General features: G+C 38.2%; 1 protein-coding gene across 2 annotated transcripts in view; it reads left to right on the top strand.

Annotated features, from left to right (window-relative positions):
• The window catches only part of USP25 (ubiquitin specific peptidase 25), a 91,111-nt gene that overhangs the window by 57,798 nt on the left and 11,360 nt on the right, over window positions 1–21,953 (top strand). For both annotated transcript variants that reach the window (XM_034071770.1, XM_031051211.2), the window contains exons 10-18: window positions 1,432–1,580; window positions 5,746–5,873; window positions 6,605–6,700; window positions 6,993–7,154; window positions 8,909–9,117; window positions 9,821–9,891; window positions 13,493–13,721; window positions 14,752–14,949; window positions 16,406–16,545. In XM_034071770.1, the coding sequence (XP_033927661.1) occupies window positions 1,432–1,580; window positions 5,746–5,873; window positions 6,605–6,700; window positions 6,993–7,154; window positions 8,909–9,117; window positions 9,821–9,891; window positions 13,493–13,721; window positions 14,752–14,949; window positions 16,406–16,545 (1,382 nt within the window). The remainder of the gene's footprint in view (window positions 1–1,431; window positions 1,581–5,745; window positions 5,874–6,604; window positions 6,701–6,992; window positions 7,155–8,908; window positions 9,118–9,820; window positions 9,892–13,492; window positions 13,722–14,751; window positions 14,950–16,405; window positions 16,546–21,953) is intronic.

Genomic DNA, 21,953 nt, shown 5'->3' with positions numbered 1-21,953 from the left:
CTTACTTGGACTTCTATGCTCATGTCTGCTTAGTGCTTGTCTAAGTTTTTAGCATTTTAGCTACTTTTGCTGAAGTATACTTGGAGACTACACGTTCTGTCTGTGACCAAAGGTTTATCACAGACTGCCATGAGAATATGAGACTGAAGTTAAACCGAGCTGCAATGGTCCAGAAAGATTTTTTTATTTTTTCAGTAACGTTCAGGAGCTGAGCATATTTTAGTGCAGAAGTTAGGGTGAGATGCTGACAGAAAATGCTTGCAAGAAATTATCATCAGGGCACCTTTTGCTACTTACTAATGGTATGCGTAAGGCAAGTTACTGTATTTTATAGAGCTAGTCTCTCACACTATCTCCGCTTCATTTAATGAAATTTAACATTTCAGTTATTGCATTTTCTTCTGCACAATTCCTGGTATGGGTAAGTGACCCTCTTAGAAGTACAGTCCATTGAAAACAAGTCATTGGAAACCTGTGCGAGGGCACTGTTAGAGAAGGAGATGTACAAGCTTCTCTTTATCTTATCTGCATATAATTAGTAGATCTGCAGAATTGCAGTGTTCTGTGTTTCCAGGAGGACAGCAGTTGTGAAAATATTCTAATGTTGGTGATTCTGTCCTCCATCCCAAGAGTGAACGACTCCTTGATGCATTTGAATGAAGCAGCTATAATTTTTGAAGGGCAGGTTCTTGCTCCACCTGGAACAGTGTATCTAAGGATTTGGTTTTGGACTGAAACATTCTGCAAATTTCTTGCTACTAGCTAGCATTCCTGCTTGTTTGCACTGAGCTACTTTAATCCCTTATGTTCTCATCTTAAGTGAGGAGGTATGTAAAATCCAAACCAATGGAAAGAAACTAGCTGATATAAGAAGACTTGTTACTGACTTTAGGAGGAAATAAATTTAAGTTGTAGATTGAAAGCTTGTCACCCACATTTCTCCTCATGTTTGAACTTGCATCTTTATACACTGTTACCAAATCATGATCTTGTTTTCAGGACAGAAATCACGAGTGTTCTCTTCTGTGCTTTGTTTTTGCAAAAAGTATTTATACAAAGGGCTGTTTCATACCAGCAATTCCACTGACTTTGCTGATACAATATAGAGTTATATTACTGAGCTGCTATTTGCAGGAGGAGGACTTTGATTTATATATGTAAAATTTCCCATACATTTGTGGTGCCATGTCATCTTGAGTTTTGCTTATTACCAAGAGATGCAAAAAACAGTATTAAAAAAATGGGCTGAAGAGGAAAATACAGTAATTTTTGATAGTAGATTCAAGTGACTTTCTCTAGTAACTTGTTTTCATACATACAATTGGATTGCTCGGTAACAAAACGTGGGTACTGTTCAGTAGATTAAGCAAGATGACCTAGGATTGCTAGCCTTTTTCTGAAACCTCAACTGTTTTAATTTCATGTGTAAAGGTAAAAAGTTTGAAAACACAGAGATGTTTGGCCAGTATCCACTCCAGGTTAATGGCTTTAAAGATCTGCATGAGTGCCTAGAAGCTGCAATGATTGAAGGGGAAATTGAATCTCTCCATTCAGAAAACTCTGCGAAGTCTGGTCAGGAGGTGAGTTAAGTTCTCCCTGTGGTCTTCTGTCGGGGGGTGCTGCAGTGCTCTTTAATTTTCATTGGGATTCGTGTTTGCTTATGTGACCTGCTGCTGTGTTAGGTTCTGATGCCTGACAGAACTGGGGTTTGTATCTCTCTGAGTATCCAGAGTACCATCTTTTTGAATTTTTCATAAGACACAAAGTTCATGCTTAAAAAAGCTGGCACAATCAAGTGCTTACAGTGGTAATTTGGAACATGCTGGTTCCCACCTGTTGCTGATATTTGATCGCCAGAGAGGTCATGGGTGTAATGTCCTGTGGTAGCTGAGTACTGCTAACTGACTTGCTGCCTTGTGCCATGCTGTAAGAAGCAACCATGAGCTGTGCATTTGACCGTTGCTTCAGAGCATTATTAATCCTCTATGCCTGTCTTGTAACACCTCAGTACCCTAGCCTTCTTCCCCTCTTTCTGATGTTTCCCAGCATCCTTCCCTTTGCCCCCTACCCTACTTGCAGCAGTGGGCAGGTAGTTCTTGTTCTGTGGGCTGCTCTTTTTCCTCAGAGAGCTCTTGCTAGAGTAGGAGGCTGCCAAATGTCAGAGCATGCCGAAAGCATGAGTGGATGGATTCAGATGGAGCCCCATTAAGAAGTGGGATGTGTAGTCTGTGGTGTTGGGGTGAGATGGTAAGACAAGTCGCAGATTACGGAAAAGAGGTAGTTGGATCACTGGTGATTGTAGAATGAAAAGGGAGGGTATTCTCTGAAATGTCTCTTCTTATTGTTGGCATGTATGTATATGCCCAGCATTTTTCTCTGTCAGAGCTCTCTCTAACAACATGTACATTATTGACGTGGAAATACAGAAACTTCCATTGCCTGTGGAGGCTAAGCTGATTTTTCTTTAGGCAGTTGTTCATGTTTCATCACAGTTATTCTAAAGATGTGAAATCTTAGGAGATTTCTTTTACTTAAGTAAAAAGTTCAGGTATAGTTTCTTCCTTGATGTCTTTTGCAGTGATGAAATTTTGCTTTCTTTAGTCATATCCACATACACAAAGGGTTTCATTACTAACCCTAGTGATGTACCCTGAAATCATCCTCCAGTCTAAATTTCTATTTCCAATTTTGTGTTATTAACAGAAATTTTATAGTGTCCCTTTTGCAGTTCCTTTTTCTGGTCAGCTATTGCTGATCGAATGTTGATCAACCAAAGGGGTTGTTAACAAGCATTTTCAAATGTATTTACACATTTTACTGGATGTGTTCTTCTTTTGCATGATGTTTCCATTTTATTTTATGTGGTTTTTTTTTTTTTTATTCCAGCACTTGTAGAAATGTCTTATTACAGTGAGCATGTTTCCTGAAGTATAACTGAAAGGAAAAAGAAAATCTCTTAAATATCATGGTACAATACAAAGCTCAGTTGCTTTATGCAAGTTGAAATCTTGTATGTACCTAATACAGGAGTACAGTTGCTCATCTTACGGACTGAAGAATGTCTTGCAGTTAAAACCTGTGTGCAGTCATGCATAAAATGTCAGTTCAGTTGTAAATGCTTGCCTAGACATGTCAGACTATTTTTATTGCTTTGTTCTGATTTTGAGGGTTTTTTTTCACCTGTAATTTCAGTGTCTAGAATGTTAAGATTTGTGTTTTGTGAAACTGTCAGGGTTTTAATCAGCTTGGCTTCTTAGCATGTGGAAATGGAAGTAAAATAGTCATATGATGGATTGACAGCATTGGCAAAACAAGAAAGGTAATGTGTTAAGTCCAAATTTAGAAAAATATTACTGGATTATTACCAGTGCCAAGTAAATTGATTACATTTCCCTGAACTGAAGTAATTTATTTATAGGGTTGCTGCTGTTAGTAGTTATGTTTAAACATAGTGCCTCAAAGGGGTTACAGGACATTGGAAAGTTTGGAAGTACTGAATGAAGGTGCATTTCTTCTAGTTTTATCAGAGTCTGACTCTGCTGAACAGAGACCTCAAGTGGTATTCATCCGAGATGGTAGATACCAAAGTTTATAGAAAATAATATTAACGTGGTAGTCACATGTATGGAAAGATCCTGAAAGTAACATTATACTTTTTTTCCTCACCATTGCCTCAAATGAGGTATTTAGCTTGTTTATTATCATTATTGTTGCTGCTGTTATTAACTATTATTATCATGATGCCTAAAATCCTCAGCCATGGAGTTTGGTGTCAGCAAGCAAGCTAATGTATAAACAACCAACAACAACAAAAAAAGAGACATTCTCTGTCCCAAGGAACTTAAATCCAAATTCAAGAGAAGATGGAAATTGATTGCACATACTTGGAGTTAGAAGATAGGCAAAATGAGAGAATGTTTGTCAGCATCATGATTGATAAACTTAAGGGCATCAGCAGCTTAATCATCATTAATGAGTTTGGGTGCCTTGCAATAAAAGAGTTTAAGGGGTAGGGGTTGTGGTGTGGCTTTGCTGACTTTAGCATTGAAATCTATTGCTGTGTGAAATTGCTGCAAGACGAATGTTATGATTTCCTTTAAAACTGAAAAGGCGATTAGTGGAGGCTGATACATGCAAAAAAAGGGAAGGCATGTAAGCAGATGAGAGGAGTGATGCTGAAGACAACAAACAAGGAAAATTCAGCAACATCCTGGAAATCTGTTAGTGTGACAAGGCTCTCTGTACTAAGGCCACGCAAGAGGAGAAGAGAGGAAACATTGCACTGACAAAGTTGGGACTGTTCAGCCTGGAGAAGAGAAGGCTGCATGAAGACCTCATAGCAGCCTACCAGTATTTGAAGGGGGCCTATAGGAATGCTGGGGAGGGACTCTGTTAGGGACTGTAGTGACAGGACAAGGGGAAACGGGTTGAAACTTAGAGGGGAGGTTTAGATTGGATATAAGGAAGAAATTCTTTACTGTTAGGGTGGTGAGGTACTGGAGTGGGTTGCCCAGGGAGGTGGTGAATGCTCCATCCCTGGCAGTGTTCAAGGCCAGGTTGGACAAAGCCTTGCGTGGTATGGGTTAGTGTGAGGTGTTCCTGCTCATGCCAGAGGGATTGGAACTAAGTGGTCTTAAGGTCCTTTCCATCCCTAACTATTCTATGGTTCTATGACATGTGGAGTGATGAGAACCTAGACCTGAATTTTAGCCATGAGCACAGAAGGATAAAGCTCTCTTGGAGGCGTTGCATGAAAAGACTATTCAAGACATTTGGCTGGATAGAACTCGAAGCAAGACCCAAGTCAAATGCCATGTGTGGGCTATGGACATTGGTGTCAGAAGTATGTAGCGGCGGTGTCTGCAGCAATCAGGGAAGCTTGAGTGGATGTTTAGTGTCCTGGTTTCAGCTGGCTTAGAGTTAATTTTCTTCCTAGTAGCTGGTGCAGTGCTGTATTTTGGCTTTAGTGTGAGAATAATGCTGATAACACACTGATGTTTCAGTTGTACTAAGACTGAATGCATCTTGTACCTGAGAAACCAAGTGTGTAAGGAAAGAAATAAGGACCAAAGTTCGGCCTCTACTGAATACTCAAAGAAAAGGGGGATAAGGTGATGATAACATGGATTTGTCCGTGAATGGATTAACAGCGGTTAGTGATATGAGCAGAAACTTCAGAAGGGGTTGTTAGTATGGAGAAGATTTAAAGAAAAAGTATGACTTCTGCAGCACCAAGAGAGCTGGTCCCACAGAGCCCAGAGTACTCATGGGTCCTGCTTCAGAGGTCACTGGAAACTCTGAGTGATACTGGCTGAATGAAAGGGTCAGAAACCTGAGCCTCAGGGAACTAGCGGGAAGAGTACTTGATACAATGTAAACAACCCTTTTGGTGGCATGGGAGAGTTAAAAGAGGACAGGACAGTTGGCAAGGCAGGTGGGTTCAAGTGTAGGCCACCTTTAGTCGAAACAAAACAAATGTGAAAGGAAGAAGCCTTTGTGCTTCCTCTGCTTCAACACAGATAGTGATAGATGAGTTGGAAAGCTCTGATTGCAGCATGGATGACAAATGGTCTCTGTTTGCAGTGAAGGGGAAAGATGGGAACTTTGTAAAGCTTATGCTGATCCGCACTCTAAAATCAGTTTCTCTTATACCTGTGTCAGTCTGCAGGTATTGTACCATTATTACTAATGTTCTGCTATTGGAAGGCATTCACTGTGGGGTGTTCTGTTCTCTTTTTTGTTCAGCACTGGTTCACTGAGCTTCCTCCTGTCCTAACTTTTGAGCTCTCAAGATTTGAGTTTAATCAGGCTTTGGGGAGACCAGAGAAGATACACAACAAATTAGAATTTCCTCCAATTTTGTATCTGGACAGGTACAGTATAATATTATCAACACAGTCCTAGTATGAATATAAATTACATCTCATGAGTTTGGTGAAGTTGCTGGTGCATCTTATCTGTGCTTAAACCACAGTAAATTTATTTTTTTAGCTAGACAGGTTAAAATTTCCATGGGTTTCATCTGTTTCAGAAAATACATGTAGATAACAATTTAAGACATACTGCTACATTGTGCCAAAACATTCTTGCACGTCAGTCTTTAATAGTGGTGTACTCAGGAAAAATACTTTGAATAATCACACTGTTTATGAGTGCAATTGGGAAGGAGGGTGAGAAGTCAGCTGTTTTGTGGTGTACTATGTAGACTGCATGGTTTGAAGAGGATTCTCAGTGTCACTGGATGCAGTTTATGTGTTGAGGTGAGATACCATGATGCCTTTCAGTTAGATGCTGAGTATTTATTTGTGAGCCTAATTAATGAAACAGGAGTATTGTTATGTGATTTGACTCCTAAACTGTCTTGTTTAGAAGCTTTCTAATAGATGTTTGTCATCCATAGTATGAACTTTTGACGCTGGGGGGAAAAAGCATCTTCAGAAAGTTGTGGAAGATTTTACCATTTTCTTCTCAGTTCTGCTTTACTGCTTAGTACATTGTAGGTTCTAGAGAGTGAGAGTTTTTTATTAACTGACGGGTACAGACCTCAGTTTCAGTGCTTGGATACTGTGGGCTGACACCTCTTTCTAAATTTCATGTTTTACAGGTATATGCACAAAAACAGAGAAATAACAAGAATTAAACGGGATGAAATCAAGAGACTCAAAGAGTACCTCACAGTTTTACAACAGAGATTAGAACGGTACTATAGATAACTGTAAATGCAAATAATATTGTGGGCTACATAGAATCAGTCCTTGCAGCTATATACTTTGTATGTAGTTTTTTTTTCTCTAGATTTCCTTTCTGCATCTCTTTTCTTTTACTGTTTTCATTGGAAACTGTGTGTAAGGGCAGTAATTCTGATGTGTGAAACATGTTCAGAAAGAGTTTCTTTATTTAATTGCAGTCAACCAGAAAAAAAATAATTATTTTTTTTTAATTTACTGTTTGTATACATGAGTCATGGCATTAACACGTTTTATGGTTAACAGATACTTAAGCTATGGTTCTGGTCCTAAACGATTCCCCTTGGTAGATGTCCTGCAGTATGCTTTGGAGTTTGCCTCCAGCAAACCAGTGTGCACATCTCCGGTTGATGACCTGGGTGCTAGTGCCCCTACCAGCAGCACGCTGCCAGCCCAGACCCCAGCCAGGTAAGAGCTGCCTCCTCCTGCTCTCCCAAGGCAAGAGGCCAGTCATCCCCTTGGTGCAAACCCAGCCAGTGAGAGACGGGAGGAAGCTTACCTGCCACGTTCACCAGTTTAATACAGCTAGGCATATTTTAAGGTGTAAAGTTTCTGCTCTCTTCCTAGAAGTATTTTTTCAGCAAAAGAGATGACTTAAATAAAACAAGATGTTAATAATCTGGGTTTATCTCATGTGCTTATAAAAATGCCTTCAGGTAGAGAATTATTATTTTCAAGTAAGGCACAATTCCACCTAAAATTCCAAATAGAGATAGTATCTGGTGAAATCACTGCTTCCTAATTGCATTGTTTAGTAATCTTAATTTGATCAGTATGTATGTGCTGCAGAGCTTCAGGGTTTCTGATGTACTATTGATCTGTTGATTTAGCCTCGGAGTTAAGCTTCTTTTCTGCTTTGCAGCTCACACCTCTCACAGAGTTTGTCAGGAGCCTAACAATCTGGCTTTTTCACCACAGAGTAGCCAAAATATGAGGGAGATAAAGCTCCAATAATGTCATTTTTCTCATTGTTGAAGCTAGTTAACTATGACCAACAGTTAGGAGTATAACTTAGGGTCAGACTTGGTTAGGTGGACACTGGCAGTTTATAACACAGCTTTTTGTATTATATTTGGAAAGTAGACTTCTGGGTTCTGGTCCAGTCAAGATGGTTAACTACGTAGTTCAGACAAGTGAAGTAAATGAATCTAAAAAGCCTTTGAAAGATTTCAGATGTCTTACTGACATAATGTAGAAATCTTGACTATAAGAGAAGACAAACTATTAAAAGCTACCATTTTTTGCATGAAATACAGGATCAGAAGTGAAATACTTTGTTCAGACTCCTATAAGGGAAGTTCGTTCTGCAACAAGTGTCAAGTATTAATATTTTGTTAATCTGTAGAAGCACAGCAACATGTTATATGAAGTGACACTGTCAGCTCTTAATGTTCTCAGAACTTTTTAACCTACTGAAGTATCTGGGTTCCTCGGGCTGTATTGTGATGTTGTACACAAAAAGTAAAATGCTAGAAAGGTCTTCAGGTTTTTGTTAGTGAATGATTACATATGGATGGTCTCACTGATGAGAAGAGAAAAATCCGTAACTGGTTGTCATTTTAATATTCTGTTTCTCTTGTAGAATTTTCCTAGTTTTCCTGGCTGCTTTGCCCTTTGAGTTAGGGGATGTGTTTGGATCAAGTTTAGATGGCTTGGTGCTAGATTTCCAGTGTGCCATAAATATCAGAGCTCCCTTTGTTGTTGCCATTCAGTTAACGTTAATTGTAGGTAGGTGATTTTATGGATTTTTAGGATTTTATGGTCACTGGACGATAAGATAAGCTGCTCTGATTTTTCAGCTTCCAGTTTGTCAATAAATGTTTCAAACCATAGTGATTATTTGTATGATGTTATTTGAAAGTGTTGAATAGCATTTCAAGTAAAGCAAACTGTAGCTTGAGCGATCCAACTCCAATTCCTTTATTTTTGGGAATGGCAGCCAGAGTTGTTGTGATAACATGTACTACACCACCAGGTTTCCAGAACTTACATACTAATGCCATATTGATATTGTAGGTATCTTCCCTGGATTCCACTGTAGGAAATTACTACTTTTAAAATTTCTGTTTTCAGATGAAAAGCTTATTTTTACAATGTAGCTTTTAGTTTGTATACATGATGATCCAATTTTCATTTTTATTTCATGTTTTGAATGAACATAGCACAATAGAGCAGCAGGGACCTTCATCATCAGATGTCCCAAGCACGTCTCCTGTACAAAGATCAGTAATACATAAACCATTCACACAATCACGAATTCCTCCTGATCTGCCAATGCACCCGGCACCAAGGCACATCACTGAGGAAGAGCTGTCTGTCCTAGAAGGCTGTTTACATCGCTGGAGGACTGAAGTAGAGAATGACACTAGAGGTAATGCCACAAACTGGGGGAGTGTACTTGGCATTGGAAAGAAGTTGTTGAAGTGGGGGAAATCGCCTTAATGTCCATGCATGTGTTGAGTTGCTTGTTTTGTACTTCTAAACTTGCCTCTAGCAAATAGGAAGGGAAGTTAGAGATTGTAATAGACTGAAGGTATATGAACCGAAGATGCATACTGGGTGTTGAGTGAGGCGTACATAGTGTTTCAGTGTGCATTGTAGTGGGGGGAGTAGAGTGAAATAGAAGTGTGGTCCATGCCAAAGAAGGTCTCTGCAGTCGTATATGAGCTGTCAGTGTGATACTGGCTGGGCCCATGCTTTGACTTAATGCTGCAGGAGAGTTTAGGATAGTGACCCTATCCACATGGGAAAATTCAGCAAATTTCTAAGCCAGGGCTTTTTGGAGTGGGTAGAGCTTACAGTCTGTTCTGTTGCTCTGAGGAAAACAAAGGAAGTTATTGTTCCAGCAGGAGTGGGCTTGGTTGAGCTCTAGGAAGCTAGCAGCAGTGCATTATGAATCACTGTCACTGCTTTATCATCTGAGAAGGTTTAGTGTTTGGCATGTTGATAGAAAAACAGATGCACCAAGTGTGAAATGTACCCTTGTTTGGCTTTTAATGAGATAAAATAAAGATGAAGCCACGTGCAGTTATGCAGCCTCATGAAAGAGAGCTTCTTTTTTATTTCTCTTTCAGATTTACAAGAAAGTATATCTAGAATACATCGGACAATTGAACTGATGTACTCTGACAAAACAATGGTCCAAGTAAGTACAATTTCTGCATGAAATAAAACAAATTCTTTTTGTCACTTTGATGAAAGTTCTTTGATGCTTGAAAATAAAGCAGGTGTGCAACAATTATATAGTTTGTGAAATTTCATTAGTCATAATGAGTTTTGCAAACCTTTTAATTAAGCAGTCAGATGAAAGGGAGTATTGCAATGTTTTACAGGCGGCGTACTTGAGTTTAAGCAGCTTTGTGATGTAAAGCGCAAATATGTTCTATGTCTGATCCACTTCCTTGACTTGAATGCATAACTTCAGGTTTTGTATAACAATAGAATTTTCTCACCCTGATCTTACAATATTGCTAGGTAAACTTACGGCTTTAAGGTGGCAAAGCATTAGACATAGGAAACAATTATTTTTTATACTCAAATGCTTATTGCATTTGTGTATTGCAACTTACATACTAATACTTAGGAATTCAAGGCTCTTGATTTAAATTTATAGTTAATAATACCATTGGGCTTGTTGTTTTGGTTTTGTTTGGGTTTTTTTCTATTAAAAAAACCCCTCAAACCCTCTGTCTAGATTTAGTAGCAGTCACAACCTTGACTATTAGTCTAAGCTGCCTTTTAGGGAGATTCTCATACTGTGTAATCTGAACAGCGTTTTTAAAATGATTTGCTATGCAGTCATGGCTCCTCTGGTATTTCTTATGTTCACATATTTACCTTCACTCACTTTGACAGATTTTAAGCTTAAAAATTACTTCTGTTAACTTTGTTAGGAAAAAGAGCTATTTTCTTTCCATGTAAGATGTGTTTAGCTTACAGTTCTCTTTGAGGTATATCTTTATTCTGTACATGGCTTCTAATAGTTCCTGGCAGCTCTGAACTGTGATGTTAAGGGTTTCAGGCAGACTTGCCTAGATGGCTTTCTTTAGGCTTGCTACTGGCAGGCATTTTCTTTACTGGAACATTCGTATTGTAACCAGAAGGCTACAGGCTACATATCATCTAACAGTAAAATGAAGTAATTTGCTAATTTCACATCTGAACAGCCTACCTGTGTTGGCTTAGATGTTACAGGAAGAAATATCTCTGCATGGCAAAGATATGTCAGCAATCATTACAATGGAAAAAGGAGATTACTTAGGAAAACACCTTATCCTAGTGCAGTATAATATAGACTAGATGTTTTTGGTTTTGTTTTGAAACAGAATCTCGGAAGCAGTATATAGGTTTGTAGAGGGAGTTTGTGTGCTGTGCCTGAAAGTAGTGAGGTGTGTTAAGTGATAGTTAGGGAACAAGTAGGTACTGAATCCATCTGAAATCTCAGGATGGCAGTGAAGGCTGGCCTTCTGAAGCTCAGCCTGTTTTGTCCCTGTGGGTGTTTTGGCACAATCAGGAGGCAGGTGCATACAGCTGTCTACTTTCCCTTGCCTGACTTTGCAGGGGGCAGCTGGATAGCTCAGTATTGTCCTATTCTATGGGAGTAGTTTCATATCGATGTTTTCCTCTGAATGATATGATTGTAGCGCTGAAAGCTTTTCTGTTGTGAGTCAATAAGGTCTGGGCACATAAAACTAGACTGTTTAAGGAAAGCATATGACATTTGCGGGATACTTGCTAGTGTTTTTATGGATTACTTAAGGAGCTTTTCTTCTTGTGTCCTTTTTGATTCTAGGGAAATTATAGGTGCTCATAAAACTCTTGTCAAATTGTCATATGAAATATATTCCCCAAATTCTTATTTTGTCTGTCCTCCTGAATGAATAAATTTCATCAGCTGTTTATTTGATTACTTCCCCCCTTAAAGAGATGCACATGTTTTTCCTATGGGAATTCATCTTTGGTATATCAGCTTTGAAATACCTGTTCTGTAGCTACACGTGAAGAGGTTAGTGAAGCTCCATTTCTGTTTCATGGATAGTAAGTGTAAGCTAAGAAGTTTAATGCCAACTATTTACTTGGTGTGTTGCCCTGTACTGTTAATTACTGTTGATATAATGGCTTATCACAAGAGATGCCTGTTGGCACTGGACTCGCCTGTCCACCAGTCACAGACCTCTCTGGAGAACCTTCCTGTAAGCTCAGCAGACTGACAGCTGATTCTCCAGAGCTGGAGGAAAGGGTAGGGAACCTCAAGCTGACCTTGTTAGCATGTTTTTAAGTTAAACGATTTAAATTCAGCTGGGATTTTAATGCCCTATTTTGGAGTGAGGAAATTTTATTGCCAAAGTCTGAAGAGACTTCACTAGCCTTTTATTTATTTATTTATTTATGTATTAATCAGGATCTGTATATATTTATGTGCATATGCATGGGCTTGCAGTCATTTTTAAGAAGGCTTTCACACTGTTATGATAGCAGATGTTAAAAATCCCAGAGCATTCAGATTTAAGGACTTGCTAAGATTTCTTCTGTGTGTGCTTCTTGTGCTTGGGAGATTTACTGTGAGTTTTGGTCTCTGGGATGACAAGACAGTTTGATTCCAGAGGCTGTGCAGTCAGTCAGGTTTATAGTTCAAGAAAGGTTGCAAAATCTCCAGCACTTGCATATAGCCTGGAAGAGAATGATCAGGCTAAAAATAGCTTCAGGGAGTTTATGAAGTCATAGTGATATATTTATTTACAGTTACTAATTATTGTGGTGCTAAGATATTTGCAACAAATATTTAGTGAACCTTGTGTAAAATAGACTATTTATCTACAGTCCAGACTGTGACACCAGTAGAATATGGTTTCAGGGTTTTCATCCTAGCTGAGCTGTTGTCATTCAGGCATACTGTGCATAGCAGGAAAGATCAGTTTTCTCTTTTATGTTGTGTATGCTGTTTCAGCAGGTTAAAATGAGCAGCATATGCTTGTAAGTAAGGAAGCACTGATACATTCTGCTTCTCTTTCCCTCAGATTTCCAGCTACTTATGTAGAAACAAAGTTGCACATTCTTCTTGGTTGCTAATGAACACATGGGATACTTTTTAGGTTGCCCGTAGAAACTGGTATCTTCCTTCTTTCCTTCAGGAGGAGGGAGGTCCCCTTCATGTGTTCCATGCTTCTCTCAGCAATGCTTTCACTGATAGGGTTAAAATACTGGAAAACAGTTGTATTCCTATTCTGCTGTAAAAATTCTACATTTGGGTAATGGAAATATTCAGCTCCCAGGTATTTCTTAAAATAAACTCTTGCTGGCACATAGAAAGCACACAGTTGTTTACATTTAATTTCCATATATGCCTTTCCAGTCTTCAGGACAAGTTTACAAGGTCAGAACTGGAGCAAATCATGGACACTCAATGCTGACATATTTGAGGGTTTCTGTAGATACCAAGAAAGTAGGAATACTAAGGAATTAAGAGGATGCCTGGCAGTGAATGCAGCAGAGTAGACATTTATGCTCACCAGTGTTTTTAAGATTTCTTGTAATGAGTAGCAGTAAGTGAAATAGTTCAAAGTCTTTATGCCTAGTGGGTTGGTAGTTTTACCTTTTTGGATTTCTGTTGTGTTGTGTTTTGATCCTGTTCATCTTATTTTTGTTACTTTTATTTAATGTAGCTGTTATCTCTGACAGATAGTAGGAACTAAATGCTTGCAAGAAGAGTTTGACAATTTTGTAGTCATTTTGGGTTTTCTTTTAAGGTTCCTTACAGGTTGCATGCTGTGCTTGTTCATGAAGGTCAAGCTAATGCAGGACACTACTGGGCATATATTTATGACCATCACCAAAACAGATGGATGAAGTACAATGATATTTCTGTGACAAAGTCAACTTGGGAAGAGTTGGAACGGGACTCCTTTGGTGGTTACAGGAATGCCAGTGCATATTGCTTAATGTATATAAACGATAAGGAGCAATACTTGATACAAGGTAATGTTATGGATATGTTTTCTGCATGATAAAAGAATAGCTGAATATGCTGAATGTACTGATAAATAGAGGTTCTTTTGGATGGATTTCCAGATTTTTTAAATGGGTTTAATAATTACTAAGGTTCTATTTCTGCTCATTACCGTTATTCACATTTTTTTTGTGTGTTGAACAATTGCTCTTCAACTTCTAGATTAATAAAGATAATGCCAGTATTTCAGGATTATTAAGACAGCAAAATAAACTACATTTGCTAATTTATAAACATTTAGAAATTTCTCATTGAAATGTGAATACCATGGCCTTACCAACCACATGTTAACAAAAGTAATATGTGAATTGAGAATTTTTTTTCAGGTCATGTAGTAATATGTAACTATAAGGCTTGTATGGAAGTTTTTGGAGGGAGGGCAAAGAGCCCTTAGCACGAGTTTTGTTGGGCCTGATAATGGTGGCTAAGTTTATGGGCCCTGTAGGGTGGCTGTACCACTCTTAATTAAGTCTGAGGCCTGCTTGCTGCAGGACAATTGCAGGTGATTTATTCTGTAGCATCTGGGGTACTCTTGCAGAGACCATTTTCAAAGCAAAAAGGAAGGTTACTCAATGTAGCTGCTGTTCTTAGCAGCTGACCTTCCAAATCCCTGTTGGCCTACTCTCCTTCCCCTCTTCTGCTGGCAGATTGAGTTGTGTCCAGCTCTGTGTGGCAGTAATCTAGCTGTGTGGTTTTGTGAGGTTTTTTTTTACTGAATGTTCACAGTAACAGGGTGCTCATGGCCCAAGAGACTCATCTTTCAAAATGGCAGTGATCTGGTGGTGCCCAAGAACATATAATCCAAAGATCACAAGAGCAGTAGTCATGCATCTCAGTAGCAGAGAAGTGTCTGACAGATAGTAAAATCAGTTAAAAGTAATACAGTTTTTTGATGCTGTACTGTATGTTTTCAGTAGTTCAGTTGAGGAAATTTGTGGAACATACTTCCTTTTCCCCTGTTCTTTCTTTTCCTGAAATTTCTATTTCACATTGATACAGAGGAGTTTAACAAAGAAACGGGACAGATCCTTGTTGGAATGGACACACTACCTTCTGATCTAAGGGATTATGTCAAGGAAGACAATAAACGGTTTGAAAAAGAACTCGAAGAATGGGATGCAGAACTTGCTCAGAAAGCACAACAGGAGAAGTTGTTATCTCAGATACCCAGGGCACCAGCACCCTCACCTGCTCCAGGTTAGCTTCTTCTACTTGTTTGTAAAACGAGTAGAACAACAAAAAAAGAAATCACTGGCTTTTCTATCTATTTAAGAAAAAGTTAATTTGTGTCATCTTTAATGACAACTGTTTACTTGGCCAAGGTAACTGTACCTGAAGTTTAGTCCTGGGATTTGTTTGCATTTTACTTTTTTATCTAAAGTAAAAAAAAATAAAAATCCTGGATTTTCTGCCTTTCCCCCTCCCCCCCAGTTGTGCTCAGCTTTTACCAATTTTTTATTTATTTTTTTTTAATAGAAACTTTGGCCTTTTTAAGAAGACTTCTCAGCAGTCTTCTTTGAGAATTTATTAGTCCATGAATGATGTATATTGTTCTATTCAGAGGGATTGAGTAGAAGACCTACCTTCACGTTTTAAATTAGGACAAAATTTAGAGCTGAAGAGAAGAATAATATATTTGGTATGATGTATCAAATAGATTTAGCAATAGTAGGGCCCACTTAAAAATTACTATGTAAAAACAAGTTTGTTGAAACTGTGGAAAATACTCAAAGCAGCAACACTGAGGCCAGTGCTTTTAGGAACCCAGCTAACAAAGACCACTGGCAGTGTGACTAGAAAATATATGCCTTATTTGACACAAAAAAAGCTGTTGGGTTTTAGGTTACATCTGCCTTGTGGTCCATTGCAGAATGCTGCATGTACGTTATGTGAAAGATGACACGATGTATTTGTGATGAGACTGCTGTCCAGATGTTCTCATTGTTGTTCTTGAGTCATTAATACTAAGCATATATTTCTCATAACTATGACTGCAAACTGAATGAAAAAAGTGCAGTGGTTTAGTGACATTTCTGGTTTTGGAAACTATGGAGAATTACTTAATTTTCTAGATGTTTTGGCTTCACAGGTACTTTGAGACACGTTTTAGTTCTTTTGTTAGTAATGGAAAGTATTAAATGAATGTTGTGTTTGTCAAATCTACTTTCATCATGTAAGGAATGTAAGATGCTATTTATGTTAATTTTATTGCCCTCAACTGGGGGAAACTTTGAGATTTCACTTAGACAGAAGAATATAATGTATTGTTAATTTTGCAAAGTAAAAATCTGGCACCCAAGTGGCTGTAGGTCATTCCATATATTGGAATGTCCAAGTAGAATCTTATTTTTGTTCCCAGTATTTCCCCATATGATTGATGAGCACCCCAGCACTCAAGAGCTTTAGTGGGTCTATAGACAGGATGGCTCTGTTGTTCTTAATATAAAATCATGGGTCCATTTTTATATGTAAATGTGCAAAATTACCTGAGACTAAGACTGATGTAAAGTTTTAATTGTGACTGGTTTGACCTACCCTGCATTTTCTGTGTGGGTTACCTGTCTATGAGACAGTGATCTAAATACAGTTAATCAATTCAAAAATTATGCTTATGTTAACACACAAAATTTTCATCTTATTTCTGTTTGTAAAGTTCAAGCAGGAGAACCAGAATATTTAGAGCAGCCATCAAGAACTGATATTTCAAAGCACTTAAAAGAAGATTCTGTGCAAGCGATCAATAAAGCTTTAGCTGAACAAGAAGATAGAGGTCCAGAAGCTTTAATGGATACGGTGAGGATATTTCGAAGCTTGAAATACTTTTGCTTTTATTTTGCAAGTGGAAATGGTACAATAGCTGCTAAAAGGGGGTGTGTGTAGAAACTTTTAACTGAAAATTGCTGTTTCTTCAGAGACTGCCCAACACTAAAGTCCATTCAGAAACAGTGTACTACAGTAAGGACTGTAGTAGAAAAAATTACTTAGATGTCCTCTAAATGATTTAAGTACTTGTCAAGAGTACAGCATGTACTGGAGATATGTGCAATTTAAGTCTGTGCAAAATTTGAAGCATGCTTCTGAAGTTCAGGTCCTCATGAAACAAAAGCAGTCTAGCCCCAGATATCTTTGAGGCCAACAGGAAAGTCCACTTAAAACCTTTGAAAACGAGGTGGCAACTTGACTCTTAAATGGGACCTCTTTTCCAGTCCTTTCTCCTGTGGTGTCAGGAAAGAAGTGTGCTTTCTCTGCTAAACTGAAATAAAAGGCAACAGGGAAACTATTCCAACCCTGGATGAAAAGGCACTCTACCACTAATGTTTTAGGTTGCTGCATATCTGACTGTTTTGACTTCTTGGAATACAGAGCAGCTTATGGTTAGTCTGTTTAATATGAGTTGCCTCCAGCTGAAGGGATAGTTGTGAAAATACCAAACCCACGATAAAATGTTTTGCGTGGTGCTGTCCTCGTTCTAGGGTCTGTGGCATCTATCCCAGTGGATTGGGGAAGAGTCTTACAGAGTTAATTCTACAGATCAAGTGTTTTAGTTCAGGCTAGTGACACTGCACAGTGATCAGCCTTAGAACTTTACAAGACTGTGATTGAGGAGCCACATGGGGAGCATCATGATAGGCATTAAGAGACAGATGCAGGTTGTCTTATATTAATATTTCCACTTCACTGTTTTGCAACAAGGTGGATGGCTCTTTAAAAACAAAACAAAACAAAAAACCCAACCCAAAACAAACCCCAAACCATGCAAACTCTTTTATTTAGAAACAAATATATTTTAGCTATTAGAATCTAAAGCTAGTTTGTAACTAATTTGAGGGTACTCTGTTAGTAAAAGCTGCTGTATACCCAGGTTTCACTTAGGCAGAATTGTGCTTCCTTCTCAGTTTATCAGCATGATCTTTAATTTGTTTCCATATGCATTTTGACATGCAGGCATATATTGCTTTCCTCCACTTTCTGTTTGTCTGCTTTAAAAGAAGGAAAGCCAACATCAGACCATGCAACAAACAGGATTGTAGGTTAGCCACCACATGATCATTTGTGTCCATTTTATGCCCTTTTGTCCTTTTTCTCTGCCCTTTGACTGCACAATCTTCTTTTGTATTTATGTGGTGCTGGATGTAAAAAGATACTGTGTGTTTCTAGAATCTTTGTTAAAAAATAGACTATTGTAATAGTTGAAGAACAAGTAGCACGGCAGTTGCTTAGATTAGACTCAAGGTTTAAGTACTGCAAATGTTGTAAACTGGCTATTATACAATGACAGACCATAGGAACTGTGATTTGGCTCTGTTGTTTAAAACTCTCTTAACATAGCAAGAATTTTGGTGACTAGTGTAGATTTTCTGTGTAGTTGTTCTTCTAAAAAAATAAACCAGTTGAATGTAATCTGCCTTTAAATATATTTTATAATACATTGATTGCAAGAGGCTTTTTTTCTCCTAAAGTATCAGGGAATGTTAGGCTTTGGCTTATTGCTATCCCCTAGTATGAATTCATCAGGTACTTGAGATACATGTATTATCTTTTTGGTGAAATGTATGAAGAGAAGTGGTGGGTTCACATCCTTTAACAACTGCCTGGAATTGGTAGTGGATGTTAAAGTTGCAATACTGGCATAGTAACCTCTGGATGGGTGAATAAAGAACAAATGAAGTTGGTTGGGTTTTTTTAAATAATAACGGCTTAATTTTAAAATGTACTTATTAAAAATTAAGAAACCGTAAGTAATTAGAGCATGTAAGTGATATATATAGTTTTTCTCAGAATTTCAGCAGTGCACATGATTTGACTTGATCAGCGTCAGTTTGCGCCTTTCCATCATTTTCTCTTGCTTTCTGATTCTTTAATTTTTTCCCCCCACTCACGTACTGATGATGGTTTTTTTCTGCAGACAGCTGATAATGCCCCAGCTCAACCAGCTCCTAACCAGCGAGTTGTAGAAGTGGCGATTCCTGATGTAGGGACTTTTGTGATTGAGTCAGAGGAGGGGGGTTATGACGATGAGGTACATTTGATTGCAGTTGTGTGCACCGCTCCTTTTTGGTGCTTTTTTGTGCTGCCTGCCTGATGAGAATTTTTGGCATGTTTGCACATCATGGCACCTAACAGATTCTGCGAAACTAAATGCTTAGTGATTTGTTACCTTAACAATGTCTTAATTTGTAATGAAATGAGAAAGGAAAGCACTAGCTACTCTAATTGGGCACGCTTTGCATGGTACCATTTACACTGGAGGTGTATATGTCTTTTGAGCTGTTGAAACTGAGTGTTTGTGTTAGGCCAGAGAGCAATTGAAATGCTGGCCCTAGATTGTGGACTACTGCGTGATTTAAAAAATGACAGGATGCCAAATGATCTTAATGTTTGCGCTTTCTTGTCAGTCCAATAAAGCTAAAATTCAAGTCTGATACCTTATTTGCCAATGCCAAGGTTAAACTTTTCAAATTTAAAGGATTAAGTTATCCATGGTTTAGTGTGAGGTGTTCCTGCCCATGGCAGGGGGGTTGGAACTAGATGATCTTAAGGTTCCTTCCAACCCTGACTATTCTACAGTTCTATGATCCATGGAAATAACCTGGAACTGATATGGCTGGTGGAGCCAACTCTTCCAAAGCTTAAGAAACAAAAACATAAAGTTCTTGCCCTCCCCCTAAAATCAAACCCAGGATGGTGTGTGTACCTGTTACTACTTGAGGAGCAGCTATCATCTGCCCATGTTATCCTGAGAAACCAGCCTTAACAGGTCATCAAACTGTCCTGCCTTGGCACAGTTTACTCCATGTTTGGTTTGGTTGGGGATAGTGTTGTTGCAGCCCATATTCTCAGGTGTCTAAGCATGTGTTCTTGGGTGGACTATGGGGAGCTTTTGCTTCCGTAGGCAAATGAGTATTTCAGGTCATTCTGCCCTGTAACTGGGATCAATTGTAACTAGAAGTATGGGGTGGGTAATAAAATGATTTAATTGACATCTTTACACTGAGTTTGGCTTGTTGTTTCCCCCACCATTGTTCCCATACTTTTTCTAGAGGATGGTAACTTTCTTCCCTATTTCCATGTCTGTTTGTAAGTGTATTCACTTGGGTTTTTTTAATGTTGTTCTTGTGGGGGAAACCCCTCCAGAAGGTTTAGGGTTTTTTGTCTTTTGTTGCTGTGCTAGTTGCTGTGCTGGTTATACCTTAGGCAGGGAGAGAGGGAGTTTTTCTTTACTCACAGATAACAAAGAAGAAAGGCCTTCCCGAGTAAACTAGATATATGAAATTGTTCGTATATAAGCGGTATGAATAACTGTGAGACGTATGTTTTATGTTTGGCTTTGTGTTTGTTAAATGTCAGAATTTGTCTGCAAATGCTTCAGGGGCCAATTGTATTTTCAGCAATGGGGTTTCTTATTTTGATATTGAAATATGCATAAAATATGGTGGTGTAGTTCGTTATGTTTTTAGTATAATACATATAATAATGTACAAAAAGTGTGTTTGGTTGATTTTGTTCTACTTGAAACTGGTCACTGGTAGCACTCATCAATATGTACTTTCTGATGGATACTAATGCTGAAGGATGCATGTTCCTTTCCTGGAAAGTTTTGACTGTGTAACTTTCAAATTGCTTTTGACATAGTTCTGTTGGGGTTTTCTTGTGGGTTGTTTTTTTTTGTTTGTTTTGTTTTTGTAAGCTTCCTGTAATCATATGTTGTTACAGTAAAAATATATACACATGCCATGACTGACTTGCAGAATGTGTACACCAGATCTGTATTGAAATGTGCCATTTCAATGTATGCATGCATTAAGTTGCATTTTGTCTTGCATGAGACTAAAAGCATATTGAATTTGGTCATTAAAATATTAATCATTCAAAACTTTTACCTTAAATCCCTTGTGGCAGGTCATGCTGACCCCGAACATGCAAGGTATTATCATGGCTATAGGTAAAGCCAGGAATGTTTATGACAGGTGTGGGCCAGAAGCAGGGTTTTTTAAGGTACAACTAACATTTTCAACTTTTCTCCTCTGACTTTTGTTGTTAGATAAGCTTCTCCCTTCACCCTTTAATGCGTATTAGGGCAGTTCCAGCATTTATCTGATATCAGTCCTCCATTTAGGCACTTCTCCCATTGAAAAATAGGCTATTTTCCTGTCAGTTCAGCAATACACTGCCTTGGTATTAGTACCTTATATACCTTTCTGCATTTTAGCTTTCTAATCATAGTAGCATGAAATTTAGATATGTAATCAATAAGAACATGCATTGTTTTCCCCTGTTAGTACCAAACCCATGCCTTTGCTAGACTGTTTGAGACATCAGTTTTTTTTTCACCCAGAGACATTGGTGTTTAGTCATCTGTTATTTATTTCAGAGATGTTCTTGTTTTATACTCCTGAAAAGATTTTCTATACATCAAAATTACTTTCCTTTGTGTAACTGCATGTATGTTAGTAGTATTTATTTATGCGATGTTTAATTACCAGGAATTAGACATAAGGCTTTTTGTGGCTGCAGCTTTTCGCAGTGATACCAGATTTTCAAATGTGTTAAGTCTTCTTAAATATGTAAATTTCTGAGCATTTTTTGCTCATGATCTGTCGAATTTTCAGGGTATTAGAAAGGGAATTACTTTGACATGATGTTAAAATCTTCTCGTGATTTGGAGCAGGGGAAGATGTTTTTTGCTTGTCGTTAAGTAGCAATCTGCTTTCTTCTTAATCTTGATGATACGGTTGCATTAGAAGAAATTGCAAAAACCAAAAGAAACAAAAAAAATCCCCAAACCCAAGCAACAAACAAACAAACAAAACCCAAGTGAAAATCACTACCACAAGATTTTCAAATGCCTTGGTAAGGAAATAGAAATCTCATGGGTTGGTTGGTTGTCTGTTTGTGTGGGTTCTTATAGTGGACTCTGGTAATTAATGGACCATAACCTAACCCTGTGCCAGCCCTCAGGGAATGGAGAAGACACCTGCCATACACCTGTTTAGTAAAATAGGTTTTGTTTTGTATTCAGTTGTGTTTTTTTTGCTTTAGTTTGATTTTGTGTTTTTGCCCCCAAATTTATTACTTAACGAAAATGTCTTTTTTTGGTGGTGTCGTTTCTGTCAAGTTGAAAAAAGCCCTGCTCATTTGGTCAAATGAGACTCTTTACCAGAAAGTTTGTTTGCAGCTATTTTATTTAATATGAAGGGTGT

Source organism: Melopsittacus undulatus, chromosome 2 (assembly GCF_012275295.1).
Source record: "Melopsittacus undulatus isolate bMelUnd1 chromosome 2, bMelUnd1.mat.Z, whole genome shotgun sequence".
NCBI lineage: Eukaryota > Metazoa > Chordata > Aves > Psittaciformes > Psittaculidae > Melopsittacus > Melopsittacus undulatus.
Note: the sequence above shows the minus strand (reverse complement) of the source record. Positions and strands in the feature narration are given on the sequence as shown.